Genomic DNA, 21,117 nt, shown 5'->3' with positions numbered 1-21,117 from the left:
AAAATATTAATTTGAAGTGATACATGCACCCAGATGTTTACAGCAGCATTATCTACAACAGCCGAATTATGGAAATAGTCCAAGTGTCCATCTACTGATGAATGGATAAAGATTTTATTTATATACAATGGAATATTACTCAGCCATAAAAAAGAATGAAATCTTGCCGTTTGTGATGACAAGGAATGAATTAGACAGTTTTATGCTAAGCAAAATAAGCCAAAGAAAGACAAATACCATATGATTTTACTTATATATGGAGTCTAAGAAACACATGGGCAAAGGGGAAAAAAGAGAATGAGGCAAACCAAGAAACAGAGTCTTAACTATAGATAACAATCTGACGGTTACCAGAGGTAATTGGAGTGGGGGGGGGCATGGGCTATATAGGTGATGGAGATTAAGAAGCATCACTTGTTGTGATGAGCACCAGGTGTTGTATGGAAGTGTTGAATCACTATATTGTACACCTGAAACTAATATTACACTGTATGTTAACTAACTGAAATTTAAATAAAAACTTTAAAAAGTAAATTTCTAATCCGTGCCACTGTAATAAACCTTGCCTGGGTTTTAAATTTAAGTTCCAGGCCTCTAAAGTGGGTTCCTGAGGAACAACAGCCCTGTTTGCTTTCCCATGGTCCTTCCTGAGGTTATTCTTTTTGTTAAATGCAGTGGTCAAGTCTTTACCCCCATAATTTGCTGATAGACTTGTATGAAGCTGAAGGTTTGCTTCCTTGAATCTTTGACTACTGCCCATTTCAATAGCACTCCAGATCCCCTAGCACCATATTACAAATGATTTTTGCTAGGGATTCTCCATATCTCCAAGCAGGTCTGTGTGATCTCCAACCCAGATCACTTCCTGCCAAACCCTGGTTCAGACCGGTACATGGAAGAATTGATAGTCTATCCTTATTGTACTTAAAGTTCCATTGTACTCTATATGTGCATGCACATGTGTGTCTCTGTGTATTTATTTACTTACTTAAAGACTTTATTTATGTATTTTAGAGAAAAAGGAAGAGAGTGCTTGAGAGAGAGGCACGAGCGTGGTGAGGGGCAGAGGAAGAAACAGGCTCTCTGCCCAGGAGGGCACAGGTCTGGGGCTCCATACCGGGACTGTGGAATCATGACATGAACTGAAGGCAGACCTTTAAACAACTGAGCCACCCAGGTGTGTCTGTGTTTAGAGAGGATTGTTGATGTGTGTGGGAATAATTTTTTGACAGGCACTTTAAAAAAATCAAGGTTATCAATTATTGCCAAATGTGTTCAGTTTTCCTTTTCTGTGCTCCCACTTGTGACAGTGGCAGCAGGTGCACCCTCCACGTGCAGAAAGATGCCGGGGAGTTTGTGGACCTGTACATGCTGTGGAGATGCTCCACCAGCAGCTTCATCATGGGCTCCAATGGCCATGTGTCTATCCAGATGAACATGGCTGAAGTTGACAAGGTGACAGGTAGGTTTAATGGCCAGTTTAAAATTTACACTATCTGTGGAGTCATTTGTAGGTTGCATGAGTCAGATGACTCCATCCTCCACCTGGCCAAGGCCAACATCATCATTTCAAAGAACTTCTGGCTGGAGAGGATCATGGATGTGGAATATTTGTCCTAAATAAATAGCAACCCCCCCCCCAAAAAAAGGGGTTCAGTATTAGTATTACAAATATATAATATGTCCAGGTAACTTTCGGGATATATTTTTTTTTCCTGGAAAAAAATTGCATTCTCTTCCAGCATCATAAATTGCTGTCTTTTTTTTTTTAATACCAACTATATGTAGCTGTCTAATGCTCCATCTCACTTTGAAATGCCAAAGCCATCCTTCTGAAAAGTCACACAATTAGGTCAAATATATTGCCTAATAAAAATCTTTCACCTACTCAGTGAGCACTGGGACAAAGATAAGAGGACTTTAAAAACCATTCACACAGGACATGGCCTGGGTCTTCTAATTTGATTATCCAGAGTTTTAATGATTGGAAATCTATTTTAAAAATCAAGCACTAGTTTTTTGGGGGAAGACACGGAGAAGGGACAACATAACGTTTAAGATTGTAAACTCTGACATCAGATAGAGCTAAGTCTAAGTTACTTAACTTTTTTACTATTCAGCTTCTTCATCCGTAAAATGGATGTAATAGTAGTACTTCACTTTCAGGGTTGCTGCATTAAATAGTATAGTGCAATAAAACATTTAATTGTGTATCTGACACCTAGGAAACAATCAATATATGTTACCTATCCCTATAAATATCATTTAGATCTGTAATCCTTTTTTTTTCTTTTAGTTCTTGGTTGCTTTTCCTTTTCCATTTTCCATTTCTGCTCCTTTCTCTCCTTGAAGGGAGATAGTTTGATGATTTTCACACTGCACCCATTTCTGCTGTGTTGCTTGTGCACATGTTATCAGTTGAGATTTATTGCTTATTCTAATATAGGTCACCTTGTGTCCATAGAGATATCTGGTCTTCAGAGGCACTTTATTGAGGCCCTATTATGCATTTACTAGCTTCTCATACCTACTATGATATTAATGTAGTCAATAGACTCTCAATCATTATCCCACCCTTAACTACACTAGCAAGCAGGTTTGTCTTTTGTCTCTTCATTGTTAACTATCTTCTTCTTAATATACGCTGCCTTTTGCTACTCCTGTCTCCCAACTTCTTCAAGTCACTGCTGATATATCCTTTTCTTTTTTCTTCCTTACTTATTTAATATTTTCTTTATTTATTTTTGCATGATATATCTTTGGTTGATTTTTTATATAAATCACCAGTCAACAGAAAACTCCTTTCACACTGCATAGTGAATTGACCAATTGTAATATACTAGTTGAAATAGTTGGGTCTCCAGAACTTCTTTCCTTTGTCCATTTATTGAGAGCATTTTAAAGGCTATGCCTTTGATCATAAACACAGTTTTGTTTTGTTTGGATAACTTTTAAGATATGTGGTATTATATTAGACTGAGGCTTTTAAACAGGTACTGTTTGGGGCGGTGAGGTCTTACCATGTTTTGAACCTAGAAAATCTTTCCTACATATATATATGTTTTTTTAAACCAGAAGTTGTTCTTTCTAGGAAGATGCCAGGAAGAGGCAATATAGAATTTAAGAGTGTAGCCTCTAGAGTCAGGCAGAGTTGTCCTTGGGAAGACACAGATAACATCTTTTTTTTTTATCTCTATCCTTAATTTTTAATCTATCAAAAAATTACTTCTGAAATCATGTGGGGCCATAGCATCTTTATTTTCCTGTTCCTAAAAGAGCACAGAAATCTTTTTGAAGTAAGGGCATCATATTGGGTACAGGCACTGATTTCTACTTTTGAGAGCTGAGCTATATAACTAGGTTTGCACAAAGCATCAGGCATGTTCCTTAGTCATGGAGGGGAACATGAGAATTTACAGAAGGCTTCCTATAAAATAATGATTTTGATGGTGATAAAAAATAATAATGTTCCTAGAAAAGCAGCATTTATTGAGAGTTTACCATGTAACAAATATTCATAAGCGCATCTAGTTTTACAAAAACTTTGTTATTATTATTGTCCTCATTTTTACAAATGAGCAAACTGACGCCCAGATTGGTTAACATGTCCCAAGTCACAAAGGTAGAAAGTAGCAAAGCAGGATTCATATTTACTGTTGTCTTACTCTAAAGCTTATGCTTTTTATCATACTAGGCTGCTACGTGAGTCTTCCATACTCTGCCCCACCCTAGACTCATACATGGAGAAGGAATCAGATTGGATCTCATTGCAGAAACAAGGTTCCAGATGTCTAGCTAAAAAAAAAAAAAAAAAAAAAGACATATGTAGTATTCACCCACACTCAGAACCAATTGAACAATGAACATAATGGCCTGAAGATAGAGAGCATAACATCACATTTATTATTAAGTTATATTTGAGGCAGTGGCACCATACCCCATCTTGGAATCTTGAAATTGCCCACCTGTGGGTAAATTTGATTCTGAGAGTATACCACTTATGTAGAGTTGCTGCTTTACACAGGTCTGATGTGAAGAAGGAAGGGAATTCTTACAGATTTAGATTATTGGCCAACTAGTATAATTCTAGACCAACGACTATAACCTACCCAACAGGTAACTCACTGTGTCTCATTGTTGAGGGGTTAGGGGTGGAGCAAGAGGCCTAGAGTTTTAATTCCTCCTCAGGGAAGCCAAATTATTGAAGAATAAACATTCACCCTGATATCCCCCTAATATCCCTAAAGTTTAGAAATTTTACCCAGTGATTCATATGTTACAAAGACCAAGGCTATAGTCAAACTGCAGTTTTGTTTGAAAAGAAAAATAAAGGCTAGATGAAAAGGAGCTAAAGAATTTCTTCTTGCTCGAACTATAACACTTTCTGTGGCCCATGCAGACATAGCTGTGAGGTCATTTCAAATCAATGAAACCTATATAAGCACTTCTTTGCTGAATCCTTTTGGTGTTAATATTTCATGAATAATCCATTTTTTTCCCAAGGAAGGCATAGCACAGAAATGCATTCTCTTGGTCTTCCAAAAGCATTTATGACCAAGCCCATGGGACTGTGGAGGATGAACAGGGCAAACAGCAGAAGAGAAACTATGTGAATATGAATATGTGTATACCTCTTTTGTCCATCACAGAAGTGAATGGATGCATCTGTACAAATAAATGAATGCTGACCTCGATCAGTTTTAATGAATGATAATTTTTATAAAATTGAAAAATAATGGCAAATTTTATCTTATCTTAACAGTTTTTAAAGGATTTTCATAACTGTGCCATTTGCATACTAGATCAGATGTTGACACCAGAACAATAGTAATAATGATTATATTAATAATGCTGCTAACAGTTACTGTGTGCTTTCTTCTATCAGGAATGATGCCAAAATTTTTACATATATTATTTAACACAACATCTCTATCACATATATACTACTGTTATTCTTATCGTACATAAAAAACTAAGGGTCAGGAAGTTTCAGTGGCTTACCTAAGTTTACTAGTCTAGGTGACTTAGTAGTAAGTCATTCAAATATTTCTCACTTTAGGGCCTGTACTGTAAATCACTGTACCATGTCTTCATATGTTAAGATACATAATTCTGATCTTCTAATGTTTCCATGCTTTACAAACCTGGAGGGTTTAGGTATAATTTGTTCATGTATTTATTTATTATAGAGCTTTATTCATATTTACCTAGAGCTTACTATTGAAGTCCCCAGCAAATTTAGCACAGTCCTTGCTTTCATGCACCTCACTGTCCAGTGCACTGTTGAGACTCATCTCATCCTGTTAGGACATCCTAGTGTACCTCCGGATTGTGGGGAGAAAGGGGTTTTGTAAATTACTACAAACTAATTCTTTAAGAGACACATATTCCCCTTATTATTTGCTCAAATTTATATAAATTAGCTAGATTCTATGATTTTAAAGCAAATGAGTCTGTATAGGAAAGTCATTCCTAGGCAATGTTGTGGGTGCAGTGGATGATTAATTCTGAGAGAAGAATGCCTGCTAATTCTGGTGTAGAAATGGAGGGAAAGGCAAAGCGTGTGGAGACTTGATGCTGTGTTTTGTCAGGGGCACAGCCAGATTACTGGCTACATCCCCAGGAATTTCCTTAGACTGGTAGATGCTACATAGCAACGGTGTTCTTCAATGCTGGCTTGGAGAAGCATCTGAACCAGCCCAACAATGAGAGAGAATGGAGGGGAGGACAGTATTTGGTTGTTGGGTGCTGTTGTTTGCTTGTTTGTTTTGTTTTAAGATTTTATTTATTTATTTATTTATGAAAGAGGGAGAGCGAAGGGGAGAGGTGGGTTAGAGGGAAAGAGAGAATCTCAAGCAGACGATCAGCTGAGGGCAGAGCCCAACACGGGACTCAATCCCAAGACCCTGAGATCATGATCTGAGCCAAAATCAAGAGTCAGCTGCTTAACTGAGTCACCCAGGTGCCCCCAAATCTTGTGTATTTATATACACCAATAATGAAGCATCAGAAGGAGAAATCAAGGAGTTAATACCATTTACAATTGCACTAAATACATAAGATACCTCAAAATGCACCTTACCAAAGAGGTAAAATATCTGCACTCTGACAACCACAGAAGACTGATGAAAGAAATTGAAGATGTCATACGGAAATGGAAAAACAATCCAACCCCCTTGATTGAAAGAACAAATGTTGTTAAAATGTCTGTACTACCCCAAACAATCTACACATTTTTAATTTTTTTTAATTTAAATTCAATTTAGCTATCATATAGTGTACTATTAGTTTCAGGGGTAGAATTTAATGATTCATTAGTTGCATTTAACACCCAGTGCTCATTACATCAAGTGCACTCCTTAATGCCCATCACCCAGTTACCCCATCCCCTACCCACCTCCCTTCCAGTAACCCTGTTTGTTTCCTATAGTTAAGAGTCTCTTATGATTTGCCACCCTCTCCGTTTTTATCTTATTTTTCCTTCCCTTTCCCTATGTTCATCAATTTTTTCTTAAATTCTATGTATCAGTGAAATCATATGGCATTTGTCTTTCTCTGACTGACTCTCTTCTTTATCCACTCATCTCACCATGGACATCTGGCCTCTTTCCATATTTTGACTATTGTGGACATTGCTGCTATAAACTTTGGGATTCATGTGCTCCCTCAAATCACTATGTTTTTAACCTTTGGATAAATACCTAATAGTGCAATTGCTGGGCCATACGGTAGTTCCATTCTTAACTTTTTGAGGAACCTCCATTCTGTTTTGCAGAGAGGCTGCGCCAGTTTGAATTTCCTACCAACAGTGTAATAGGATTCCCCTTTCTCCATATCCTCAACGATATCTGTAGTTTCCTGGCTTGTTAATTTTAGCCGTTCTGACTGGTGTGAGGTGGTATATCATTGTGGTTTTGATTTGTACTTCCCAGTGTTGTTGCTAGCCATTTATATATCTTCTTTGGAGAAAAATGTTTGTTCATGTCTTCTGCTCATTTCTATAGAGAGCAAACTATGTGCTGATGGAGGGAGGGTGGGTGGGAGATGGGCTAAATGGGTGATGGGTATTAAAGAGGGCATTTGTTGTGGTGAACACTAGGTGTTATATGTAAGAGATGAATCACTAAATTCTACTCCTGAAACCAATATTACTGTATATGTTAACTAACTAGAATTTGAATAAAAAATTTTAGAAGATAGGAATTGTAGATGACACAAACGGAAAGACATTGCATGCTCATGGATTAGAAGAATAGTGTTAAAATGTCCATACTACCCAAAGTGATCAACATATTCACTGAAATCCCTATTAAAATATCAATAGTATTTTTCAAAGGACTAGAATGAGTTATTGTAAAATTTGTATGGAACCACAAAAGACACAGGGTACCCAAACCAATTTTGCAAAATAACAAAACTGGAGGTATTACAATCTCAGATTTCAAGGTATACAACAAAGCTGCTGTAATCAAAGCAGTACAGAAGTGGTACCAAAAAAAGAAACATACATCAAAGGGACAGAATAGAGTCATGAAATAAACCCACATTTATATGGTCAATTGATTTAAGACAAAGGGAGAAAAATATAACATTGGGAATGGACAGTCTCTTCAACAAATGGAACTGGACACCTACATGCAAAAGAATGGAAATGGACCAGTTTCTGACACAACATACAAAAAATAAACTCAAATTGATTAAAGATCTAGGGCTTGAGGGGGAAAGATGGCAGAGGAGTAAGGGACCCTATTTCAAATGGTCCCCTGAATTGAGCTGGATATCTACCAGACCATCCTGAACACCCATGAAACCAGCCTGAGACGTAAGAAGATACACCTGGATCTCTACAAACAGAACATCTCCAGCACTTGGTCTTGAGGTATGAAGCATGGAGCCTGAGTCTGCCCACAGATATCAGAAATAAACGGAAGGGGGAGGGAGCCACCTTGCTCATGCACAGGGACAGCAGAAGCCTCCCACACTAGGGAGTGGCCACACAAGCAGACTGGTAGCAGCGGGGAAACCAGACTGAAACCTGCAGCTCGGGAGCTCATGTGCATACCAGGGGTGGCTGGCAGCTTTAGAAGCTCAAAGGGCAGAGACGTGCTGGCCATGGGAAGGAGGACTGGGAGAGTGGATGTGGGGTGCACAACCCGGGACGCTGCAGGTTTTTAACAGGACCAACAGAAATGGAGTCAGTGTGGCCTGGAAAGCTCAGTGAAGAACCGACTGAAATCTCTCTGTTCTGAGACACAGGTTTGGATACGGTCACTGCTGCTCTGACCCTCTGAAGAGTCACAGAAAGCTGCCAAGGAAAGCCACCAGAGAACAAAAGCCCAGAAAAACCGGTTCTCACTGTGCCTTTTCCCACCGCTCCCCCCCTTCCCCCGACAAGGGGCAGGGCAATCCTGCCCAAACAGGGTTGCTGGAGTATAGGCACAGCAGACCCCTCCCCCAGAAGGCAGGCTGAAAGAACAAGAAGCCTACATCCCTAAGGTCCCTATAAAACAGGTGCATCTTGCTTCAGTCCTGGTCAATAATATGGGCTTTGTACATTATTGCAACCTAACCTCATCAGAATGACAAAAGGAGGAACCCCAACAAAGAAAAGAAACAGAGACTGTGGCCTCTGCCACACAAAAATGGATATGGATATAACCAACTTGTCAGTAATTGATTTCAGAATAACAATTGCCAAGATGATGTACAGAATTGAGAAAAATATTAACAAAAATATAGAATCTCTAAGGGCTGAAATGAGAACAAATCTAGGAGAAATTTAGAATTCTATGAATCAAATGCAGTCTAAACTGGATGCTCTGACTGCCAGGGTAAATGAGGCAGAAGAATGAATTAGTGAGTTAGAGGATGAGATGATAGAAAAGAATAAAAGAGAAGGAACATGGGAAAGGAAACTCCATTTTCATGAAAAAAAGGTACGGGAGATTACTGATTCAATGAAACGTTTCAATGTCAGAATTATTGGCATCCCTGAGGGAGTGGAGAAAGAGAGAGCTCTAAAAGAGATATTTGAACAAATTGTAGCTGAAAACTTCCTTAATCTGGTGAAGCAAAGAAGGATTTGTGTCCAAGAGGCAGAGAGTACCCCTCCCAAAATCAGTGAGAACAGACCAACACCACGACAAATCTTAGATCCAAAGAAACAATCTTGAAAGGAGTGAGGGGGATGAGATTCCTTACATACAGAGGGAGGAACATCAGAATAATGTCAGATCTATCTACAGAGACCTGGCACACCAGAAATGGCTGGCAAGACATATTCAGAGAACTAAGTGAGAAGAACACGGAGCCAAGGATACTTTATCCAGCAAGGCTGACGTTCAGAATGGATGGAGAGACAAGAAACTTCCAAGACCAACAGAAACTGAAAGAATATGTGACTACCAAGTCATCCCTACAAGAAATATTAAGGGGGGTTCTTTAAAAGTCAAAAGACTCCAAGAGTGACAGAGAACAGAAATTAACAGAGACAATCTATAGAAACAAAGACTTCACAGGCAACATGACAACATTAAAATCATAACTCTCAATAATTGCTCTCAATGTGAATGGCCTAAATGCTCCCATAAAATACCACAGGATTGCAGATTGGATAAAAAGACATGACCCCTCCATATGCTGTCTACAAGAGACTCATTTTGAACCTAAAGGTACATTCAGACTGAAGTGAAGGGATGGAGAACAATTCTTCATGCCAATGGACCTCAAAAGAAAACTGGGGTAGCAAGTCTCATATCAGACAGATTAGATTTTGAACTACAGACTGTAGTTAGAGATACAGAAGGACACTATATTATTCATAAAGAGTGTACCCAACAAGAGGATCTAACAATTATAAATATCTATGCCCCCAACATGTGACCAGCCAACTATATAAGCTAACTCTTAACCAGAATAAAGAGACATATAGATAATAATACGTTAATAGTAGGGGACCTCAACACTCCACTCTCAACAAGAAACAGATCATCTAAGCAGAAAATCGACAAAGAAACAAGAGCTTTGAATGACACACTGGACCAGATGGACCTCATAGATATATACAGAACACTCCACCCCAGAACAACAGAATACTCATTCTTTTTGAATGCACATGGAACTTTCTCCAGAATAGACCATATACTGGGTCACAAAACAGGGCTCAACCAATACCAAAAGACTGAGATTATTCCCTGCATATTCTCAGACCACAATGCTTTGAAACTGGAACTCAACCACAAGAAAAAATTTGGAAGAAACTCAAACACTTGGAAACTAAGAACCATCCTGCTTAAGAATGATTGAGTAAACCAGGAAATTAAAGAAGAAGTTAAACAATTTATGGAAACCAATGAGAATGAAAACACATTGGTCCCAAACCTATGGGACACTGCAAAGGAGGTCCTCAGGGGGGAATTACATAGCTCTCCAAGCCTCACTCAAAAGAATAGAAGAATATAAAATGCAGTCCTTATACTCACACCTAAAACAGCTGGAGATGGAACAAAATAACAGGTCTAATCCACACACAAAAAGAAAAATTGATTAAGATTAGAGCTGAGATCAATGAATTAGAAACCAGAAATACAGTAGAGTGGATCAACAAAACTAGAAGACGGTTCTTTGATAGAATTAATAAAATCAATAAGCCCCTGGCCAAACTTATTCAAAAGAATAGAGAAAGGACCCAAATTAATAAAATTGAGTGAAAAGGGAGAGATCACAACTGACACCAAGGAAATCAAAACAATCATTAGAAGCTATTATCAACAACTATGTGACAATAAATTAACCTCAAAGAAATGGATTCCTTCCTGGAAACCCATAAACTACCAAGATGGAAACAGGAAGAAATTGATTGTCTCAATAGACCAATTAACAGTGAAGAGATTAAAGTAGTGATCAAAAACCCCCCAAAAAACAAGAGTCCAGGGCCTGATGGATTCCCTGGGAAATTCTACCAAACATTCAAAGAAAAAATATGCTTATTTTATTGAAGCTGTTTCAAAGAATAGAAAGAGAAGGAAAACTACCAAACTCATTCTAAGAGGCCAGTATTAGCTTGATGCCCAAACCAGGCAAAGACCCCATCAAAAAGGAGAATTACACACCGATTTCCCTGATGAATATGAATGCCAAAATTCTCAAAAGATCCTAGCTAATAGGATCAAACAGTACATTAAAAGGATGATCCATCAAGACCAAATGGGATTCATCCCTGGGATGCAAGGGTGGTTCAACATTCACAAATCGATCAGTGTGATAGATCATATCAACAAGAAAAGAGTCAAGAACCATATGAACCTCTCAAATGATGCAGAAAAAGCATTTGACAAAATACAGCATCCTTTCCTAAAACCCTTCAGAGTGTAGGGATAGAGGGTACATTCCTCAATTTCATAAAAACCATCTATGAAAAGCTCACAGCGAATATCATTCTAAATGGGGAAAAGCTGAGAGCCTTTCCCTTAAGATCAGGAACATGACAAGGATGCGCATCTCACCATTATTGTTTAAAATAGTACTAGAAGTCCTACCAACAGCAATCAGACAACAAAAAAGAATAAAATTTATTCAAATTGGCAAAGAAGTCAAACTCTCTTTCTTCGCAGATGACATGATGCTTTATATGGAAAACATAACAGACACCACCCCCCAATTACTAGAACTCATACTAAAGTTCAGTAATGTGACAGGATACCAATCAATGCTCAGAAATCAGTTGGATTTCTAAACAGTAACAATGAGACTGAAAGAAGAGAAATTAGGGAATCCATTCCATTTATAATAGCACTAAAAACCATAAGATATCTCGGAATAAACTTAACCAGAGAGGTAAAGGGTCTACAATGTAGAAACTATAGAACACTGATGAAAGAAATTGAAGAAGACACAAAAAGATGGAAAAACATTCCATGCTCATGGATCAGAAGAATAAACATAATTAAAATGTCAATGTTACCCAGAGCAATCTACACTTTCAACACCATCCCGATCAAAATACCAATGACATTTTTCAAAGTGCTGGAACAAACAATCCTAAAATATGTGTGGAACCAGAAAAGGCCCCGAATCACCAAGGAAATGTTGAAAAAGATAAACAAAGCTGGTGGCATCATGTTGCCTGACTTCGAGCTATACTACAAAGCCATGATCACAAAGACAGCATGGTACTGGCACAAAAACAGACACATAGACCAATGGTACAGAATAGACTCCAGAAATGGACCCTCAACTCTATGGTCAACTAATCTTTGACAAAGCAGGAAAAAACATCCAGTGGAAAAAAGACAGTCTCTTCAATAAATGGTGCTGGGAAATTGGACAGTCATATACTGAAGAATGAAACCTGACCACTCTCTTGCACCATACACAAAGATAAACTCCAAATGGATGAAAGACCTCGATGTGAGACAGGAATCCATCAAAATCCTAGAGGAGAACATAGGCTGTAACCTCTTTGACATCAGTCACAGCAACATTTTTCATGACACATCTCCAAAGGCAAGGGAAACAAATGAAAAAATGAACTTGTGGGACTTCATTAAGATAAAAAGCTTCTGCACAACAAAGAAAACAGTCATCAAAACTAAGAGGCAACCCACAGAATGGGAGAAGATATTTGCAAATGACACTACAGTTAGAAGGCTGGTATCCAAGATCTATAAAGAACTTCTCAAACTCAATACCCAAGAAACAAATAATCACATCAAAAATTGGCAGAATATATGAACAGACACTTTTCCAATGAAGACATACAAAGGCTAACAGGCACATGATAAAATGTTCAACATCATTGGCCATCAGGGAAATTCAAATCAAAACCACATTGAGATAGCTCCTTACACCAGTTAGAATGGCAAAAATTGACAAGGCAAGGAACAACAAATGTTGGAGAAGATGTGGAGAAAGGGGTACCTCTTATACTGTTGGTGGGAAAGCAAGTTGGTACAGCTACTTTGGAAAACAGTGTGGAGGTTCCTCAAAAAGTTAAAAATAGAGCTACCCTATGACCCAGCAATTGCACTACTGGGTATTTACGCCAAAGATACAGACGTAGTGAAGAGAAGGGCCATATGCTCCCCAAAGTTCATACTAGCCTTGTCCACAATAGCCAAACTGTGGAAGGAGCTGAGATGCCCATCAACAGGCGAATGGATAAAGAAGATGTGGTCCATATATACAATGGAATATTACTCAGCCATCAGAAATAATGGTCACCCAACATTTGCATAAACATGGATGGGACTGGAGATGATTATGCTAAGTGAAATAAGTCAAGCAGAGAAAGACAATTATCATATGTTTCCACTCATTTGTGGAACTTAAAGAATAGCAGGGAGATCGTTAGGAGAAGGAAGAGAAAAATGAGGGGGGGCGGGTAAACAGAGGTTGAAATGAACCACGAGAGACTATGGACTCAGGAAAACAAACTGAAGGTTTTAGAGGCAAGGGGTGGGGGACGGGCTAGCCCAGTGACGGGTATTAAGGAGGGCGCGTATTGCATGGAGCCCTGGGTGTTATACACAAACAATGAGTCATGGAACACTACATCAAAACTAAGGACGTACTATATGGTGACTAACGTATGATTTAAAAAGAAAGATCTTAATGTGAGACCTGAAATCATAAAATTCATAGAAGAAATTATACGCAGTAATTTCTTTGACATCAACCATAGAAACATTTTTTTCTAGCTATGTATCCTCATGCAAGGGATACAAAAGCAAAACTGAACAATTGGCACTGCACCAACATAAAAGACATAGCAAAGGAAACCATCAACAAAGTAAAAAAGTGACCTACTGAATGGGAGAAGATATTTGTAAATTATGTATCTTATAGGATGTTAATATCCAAAATATATTTAAACATATAATTCAACACCAAAAAAGAGGAAATGAATAATCTGATTAAAAATAGGCAGAAGATCTGAATAGTAATTTTTCCAAAGGAAATATACATATAGCCAATAGACACATGGAAGGATGCTCGACATTACTAATTATCAGAAAAACCACAATGACATAGCAAGTTACACCTGCCAAAATCACTAAAATTAAAAAGGCAAGAAATAACAAGTATTGGTAAGGATGTGGAGAAAACGAAACCCTCCTGCACTGTTGGTAGGAATGTAAATTCATCCAGCCTCTGTGCAAATCTTTACAAACATTCCTTCGAATTTTAAAAATAGATTACCATATGATCCAGTAATTCTACTACTGGGTATTTATCACACAAAGAAAATGAAAACACTAATTTGAAAATACATATGCACCACTATGTTTATTCCAGTGTTATTTATAATAGCCAAGGTATGAAAATAACCCCAAGTGTCCATCAATAAATGAATGGATAAAGAGTGATTATCCATTCACACACACATACACACAATGGAATATTACTCCATCTTAAAGAAGAATGGAATCTTGCCATTTTTAACCACATGGATAAAACTAGAAGTCCTCGTGCTAAGTGAAATTAGTCAGTCTGAAGAAGACAAATATGACTTTATTAATATGTGTATGTGTGATTTAACAAACAATACAAAGAAAGAAAGAGATAAACAAACAAAAACAAGACAAAACAAAATAAAAAACAGGTCCGTAAATACAGAGAGCAAACTTGTGGTTGGTGGTAGGGAGGTGAGTGGGAGGAATGTGTGAAATAGATAAAGGGGATTAAGAATACACTTATCTTGATGATAGATGTACAGAATTGTTGAATGATTATATCGCATGCGTGAAACTAATATAACACTCTATATTAATTATACTTGAATAATCAAATAAAAAGTAGAGATACTGAATGTCGATTACCCTTTCAAAAATTTCAGAGATAAAACTGAATTATACCTACAGTGATCAAAGAAGTGTTGAGTAATACTCTTTGGCAGAGTATATTTATAGAATAAGAGAAGAAAACCCATAGAGAGGGAGGAGATTGTGAAGATGCAGAGGATGTAGGGAGGAGTGAATAGTTAAAAGTGGAATGAATTGTCTTGCAAGAAATTTTCATTGAGACTACAGGAAAGGATATGAAGAACAATGTAAGTATAGATGAGTTTGTAGATAAAAGGATTAGAAACTGAAGGAGGATATCTCGATTCCCTCTGCCATCTGTTGAAAAGGTATGTGTCAAACTTTGAATAGGGGATTGAGAAAAATTACAATATTTAGAATATTCATGGAGATAACTAGAAAGAGTTGAATCAAATCAAGTAAAGGAAGTGAAAGATAACATTGAAGGCCCAGATGAAGGGGATTATTGCATATTTGCAATGAACCCTGTATACACTTGTAAGGTGATTTTTTGGTTTATTTCAGCAGTGCTCTATTTTCCCATGTATATGTATGGATGAAAGGTATTTTAGAATTAATTCATTATTGGGGTTTTGATGAATAGATCCACATAAACATAAGAGAAGAAATTTGACTGTATTTTTAAGAGAAAAATTTTAGCATTGGGTCCAAGTTTGTAATGCAAGAAAAAATAATAAAACAAAAAGATGGAGAAGGTGTAGGGGTCCCCTTTTTCAGCTGGTCCCCTGAGTCTAGCTGAATATGTACCAGACCATCCTGAAAACCCACGGAATCAGCCTGAGATGCAGGAACATACATCTGGATCTCTACAAATGAGCATCTTCAGCACTGAGTATTGAGGTACAAAGCAAGGAGCCATGAATCAGCACACAGATATCGGAAGATAAATGGAAGGGGGAGGGAGCCGTCACACTCAGGCACCGGGAAGCAGTAGCCTCCTGCTCTGGGAGCGGGCTGGACTCCTGGACCAGCACCCGCGAGAAAACAGACTGAGACCTTGAGCCCCGGAACGCGTGCGACAAGACTGAAAACCGGCACTCCAGAGTGCACACAAACCACACTGAAACAGAGAGCTGGGGAGAGTGCATGGGAACTGGGGGCAGCTGGTGGTGTTAGAAACACAAAGGACAGAGACTTGCCGGCCCTGGAAGTGAGGGCTTGGAGAGCAGCTGTGGGGCGCACAACCCAGGATGCTGCAGTTTTTGGCAGCACCGACAGAAACAGAGTTAAAGAGGCCAAGAGAGCTCAGTGGAGAGTTGACTGCATTCTCTCTGTTCTGAGACAGAGGCTAGGATAAGGCCACTGCTGCTCTGACTCTCTGAGGAGCCACAGAAAACCTCCAGGGAAAGCTGCCAGAAACAAAAGCCTGGAAATACTGGCTCACAGTGTGTCAATCCTCATCCCCCCTCGCAGGGGACAGGGAGACTCTACCCAAACAGGGTGGCTTGAGTATCAGCACAGCAGGCCCCTCCCCCAGAAGGCAGACTGAAAAATCAAGAGGCCCACATCCCTAAGGTCCCTAAAAAACAAGTGCACACTGCCTGGGTCCTGGTCAATAATTTGGGCTCTGGGCAACCCCTCAACCTCTCCTCATCAGAATGAGGAGGAGGAGAAATCCCCCCCCCCAGCAAAGAAAAGAGAATGAGTCTGTGGCCTCTGCCACAGAACTAATGGATATGGATGTTAAAAATGCTATGAATCAAATGCAGTCAAAACTAGATGCTCTCACAGCCAGGGTAAATGAGGCAGAAGAACGAACTAGTGAATTGGAGGATGGGAATGTAGAGGAGAAAGTTAAAACAGAAATTTGGCTGAAAAAAATCCAATCTGAAGAATGTAGATTACGGGAGATTACTGACTCAATGAAACGTTCCAATGTCAAAATCATCAGCATCCCCGAGGGGGTGAGAAAAACAGAGGTCTAGAAAAGATATTTGAACAAATTGTAGCTGAAAACGTCCCTAATCTAGCAAAGGAAAAAAAGCATTCTTGTCCAAGAGGCAGAGAGGACCCCTCCCAAGGTCAACCATGGCAAACCTATGCCACATCACATCATAGTGCAATTCGCAAATATTAGATCCAAGGATACAGTATTAAAAGTGGCCAGGGTGAAGAAATTTCTTACGTACAGAGGCAAAAGTATCAGAATAACGTCAGACCTGTCTACACAGACCTGGAATGAGAGGAAGGGTTGGCAGGATATTTTTAAAGCTCTATCCAAGAAAAACATGCAGCCAAGGATCATTTATCCAGCAAGGCTGTCATTCAGAATTGATGGAGAGATAAGGACCTTCCAGGATCGACAGAAACTTAGTAAATTCGAAACCACGAGATCACCTCTACAGGAGATATTAAGTGGGGTTCTATAATAGTAAAAAGGCCCCATGAGTGATACAGAACAGAAAGTTACAGTCTATAGAAACAAAGACTTTACAGGCAACATGACATCATTAAAATCATATCTCTCAATAATCATTCTCAATGTAAATGGCCTAAATGCTCCCATAAATGACACAGGGTTGCAGATTGGATCAAAAGAGAGGACTCATCCATTTGCTGTCTACAAGAGACTCATTTTGAACCTAAAGTTACATCCAGATGGAGAGTGAAGGGATGGAGGACCATTTTCCATGCCAATGGACCTCAAAAGAAAGCTGGGGTAGCAATTATCATATCAGACAGATTGGATTTTAAACTAAAGACTGTAGTTAGAGATACAGAAGGACACTATAGTATTCATAAAGGATGTATCCAACAAGTGGATATGACAATTATAAATATCTATGACCCCAGCAGGGGAGCAGCTAGATACACTCTTAACCAGAATGAAAAGACATATAGATAAAAATACCATAATAGTAGGGCACCTCAGCACTCCACTATCAGCAGTAGACAGATCACCTAAGCAGAAAATCAACAAAGAAATAAGAACTTTGAATGATATACTAGACCAGACAGACCTTATAGATATATACAGAACACTACACCCCAGAACAACAGAATACTCATTCTTTTTGAATGCACATGGACCTTTCTCCAGAATAGACCATATACTGTGTCACAAATACTGAGATTATTCCCTGCATTTTCTCAGACCACACTGCTTTGAAAATGGAACTCAATTACAAGGAAAAATTTGGAAGAAACTCAAGCACTTGGAAACTAAGAACCATCCTGCTCAGGAATGACTTGATAAACCAGGAAATCAAAAATCAATTTAAACAATTGATGGAGACCAACAAGAATGAAAACACAATGGTCCAAAACCTATGGGACAGTGCAAAGGCAGTCCTAAAGGGAAATACCCCTGAAAGACATTGAGGAAGACACAAAAAGATAAAAATATTCCATGCTCATGGATCGGAAGAATTAACATAGTTTAAATGTCCATGCCACCCAGAGCAATCTATACTTTCAATGCTATCCCGATCAAAATACCAATGACATTTTTCAAGGTACTGGAACAAATAGTCCTTAAATTTGTGTGGAACCGAAAAAGGCCCCGAATCGCCAAGGAACTGTTGAAAAGGAAAAACAAAGCTGGGGGCATCACAATTCCAGATTTCGAGCTGTACTACAAAGCTGTGATCACAAAGACAGCATGGTACTGGCACAAAAACAGACACATAGACCAATGGAACAGAATAGAGAACCCAGAAATGGACCCTCGGCTCTTTGGGCAACTAATCTTTGATAAAGCAGGAAAAACATCAAGTGGAAAAAAGACAGTCTCTTCAATAAATGGTGCTTTGAGAATTGGACAGCTATATGCAAAAGAATGAAACTTGACCACTCTCTCACACCATACACAAAAATAAACTCCAAATGGATGAAAGACCTCGATGTGAGACAGGAATCCATCAAAATCCTGGAGGACAACATAGGCAACAACCTCTATGAAATCGGCCAAAGCAACCTTTTTTATGACACATCTCGAAAGGCAAGGGAAACAAAAGAAAAAATGAACTTGTGGGACTTCGTCGAGATAAAAAGCTTCTGCACAGCCAAGGAAACAGTCAAAAAAACTAAGAGGCAGCCCACGGAATGGGAGAAGATATTTGCAAATGATGCTACAGATAAAAGACTGGCATCCAAGATCTACAAAGAACTTCTCAAACTCAATACGCGAGAAAGAAATAAACAAATCATAAAGTGGGCAGAAGCTATGAACAGACACTTTTCCAATGATGACATACAAATGGCTAACAGACACATGAAAAAATGTTCAAAATCATTAGCCATCAGGGAATTTCAAATCAAAACCACACTGAGATACCACCTTATGCCAGTTAGAATGGCAAAAATCAACAAGGCAGGAAACAGCAATTGCTGGAGAGGATGTGGGGAAAGGGGATCCCTCCTACATTGTTGGTGGGAATGCAGGTTTGTGCAGCCACTCTGGAAAACAGTGTGGAGGTCCCTTAAAAAGTTAAAAATTCAGCTACCCTATGACCCAGCCATTGCACTACTGGGTATTCACCCCAACAATACAGACGTAGTGAAGAGAAGGGCCATATGCGCCCCAATGTTCATAGCAGCATTATCCACAATAGCTAAATCGTGGAAGGAACCAAGATGCCCTTCAACAGATGACTGGATTAAGAAGCTGTGGTCCATATATACAATGGAATATTACTCAGCTATTGGAAAGAATGAGTTCTCAACATTTGCTGCAACATGGATGGCACTGGAGGAGATAATGCTAAGTGAAATAAGTCAAGCAGAGAAAGACAATTATCATATGATTTCTCTCATCTATGGAACATAAGAACTAGGAAGATCGGTAGGGGAAGAAAGGGATAAAGAAAGGGGGGGTAATCAGAAGGGGGAGTGAAGCATGGCAGGCTATGGACTCTGAGAAACAAACTGAGGGCTTCAGAGGGGAGGGGGTGGGGGAATGGGATAGACTGGTGATGGGTAGTAAGGAGGGCACATATTGCATGGTGCACTGGGTGTTATACGCAGCTAATGAATCATCGTACCTTGCATCAGAAACCAGGGATGTACTGTATGGTGTCTAACATAATGTAATAAAAAAACATTAAAAAAAAAAGAAGCAGATCTCTATTTCTGTCATATTTGTTTCTTATCAGACAAACACTATCCATTTACTCTGAAAGTTGTACAAAGACCTCAATTCTATTTAAAAATAAAACTTCCACAGCAGAGAGTTACATATACTTTCAACATTCTTAGGTCTTTGTGTTAGCTATCATTTAATATATTATTCAAGAATGTAGGCTTTGGATAGGTTACTTTGTATGAACCATGAATCTTTGCAATAAATATTAGAGGGAAGTAAATCAGGAAATAGAATCATTTTTCTAGAATTATGATTTAGTACAAACTCAATTTAGTCCACAATCTTAATAATTCTAAAAATTCAATTGCTTTGTGTACATTTCCTAGAAAAACTAATTTCTCAAGTATGACTTTTAAAAGAAGGTACATTTTATTTCTTGGGTAAATTAAGATCCTAGAATTTTCAGTTTTGAACCTTTGAGAATTTTTAGTTGAGCAGAGTAACCTTATTTTTGATATTGGGAACTGAGGCTCTGGTTGATAAAAATGACTTGTCCAAGATTACACGGCTATATCGTTGCAAAGCTGAGACTAGAATCTATGTGTTTTCATGCCTTTTCTCATGCTTCCTCTACTACATACCATAGGGAAATCAAATTGAAGTAACTTAAAGCCCTTATTGTTAATAACTCTCATGATAATCTTATTTTTGCTCTTCTTCCCCATGAAATTGTTATAACTCTCCTGACAATCCTATTTTTGATCTTCTTCCCCATGAAATTGCTCATACAGCTAAAAATTAATGGTATGTTCTTTTTTCCTTTGTTTTCTCTAAAAATCTCATCTCCATGATCACTATCTTCTCAACAATCTCTGATTTGGGAAAATCTATCCCAAGCTAAACACACATAAACAGATGTGGTATGGACCTGAACCTTCTTAATTTCTCCCCATGCTTAGATTGCTCTTTACCCTACAATAACATTTTTAAATAGGCATTATTATTATCATCTCCATTTTATGTATGAGGAGAATAGAGATTCAGGGATGTTAGGAAACTTGTCTACAGTCATGTTCCTTTTAAGCATGCGTGATCATTCTATATTGTTCTAATATATCACCACAAATCCCTAAAAATCAATTAACAAACTTTAATTTATCAGGCTCCTACTATATAATAGATACAACTATACCTACAAAGAAATATAAGCTGCCCCCTACCTCTTGCTTTCAGTGACATTACAATCTAAGTGAAGTTTTATGAAATATACAG

General features: G+C 38.4%; 1 protein-coding gene across 1 annotated transcript; it reads left to right on the top strand.

Moving 5' to 3' along the window:
• The first annotated feature begins 1,269 nt into the window (after positions 1-1,269).
• Positions 1,270-1,620, top strand: LOC113244315 (40S ribosomal protein S21-like). The gene has a single exon (XM_044378586.2). It carries the CDS (start codon positions 1,270-1,272, stop codon positions 1,618-1,620), a length of 351 nt encoding a protein of 116 aa, XP_044234521.2.
• The last annotated feature ends 19,497 nt before the right edge of the window (positions 1,621-21,117 follow it).

The sequence above is a fragment of the Ursus arctos genome, chromosome X (assembly GCF_023065955.2).
Source record: "Ursus arctos isolate Adak ecotype North America chromosome X, UrsArc2.0, whole genome shotgun sequence".
NCBI lineage: Eukaryota > Metazoa > Chordata > Mammalia > Carnivora > Ursidae > Ursus > Ursus arctos.
The sequence above is the reverse complement of the archived record's forward strand: the minus strand, read 5'-3'. Positions and strand labels throughout refer to the sequence as shown.

What these genes read in the sequence shown, in the direction of transcription:
- LOC113244315 (XM_044378586.2), top strand. Translation starts at nt 1,270, where the DNA reads ATGTGTTCAGTTTTCCTTTTCTGTGCTCCCACTTGTGACAGTGGCAGC.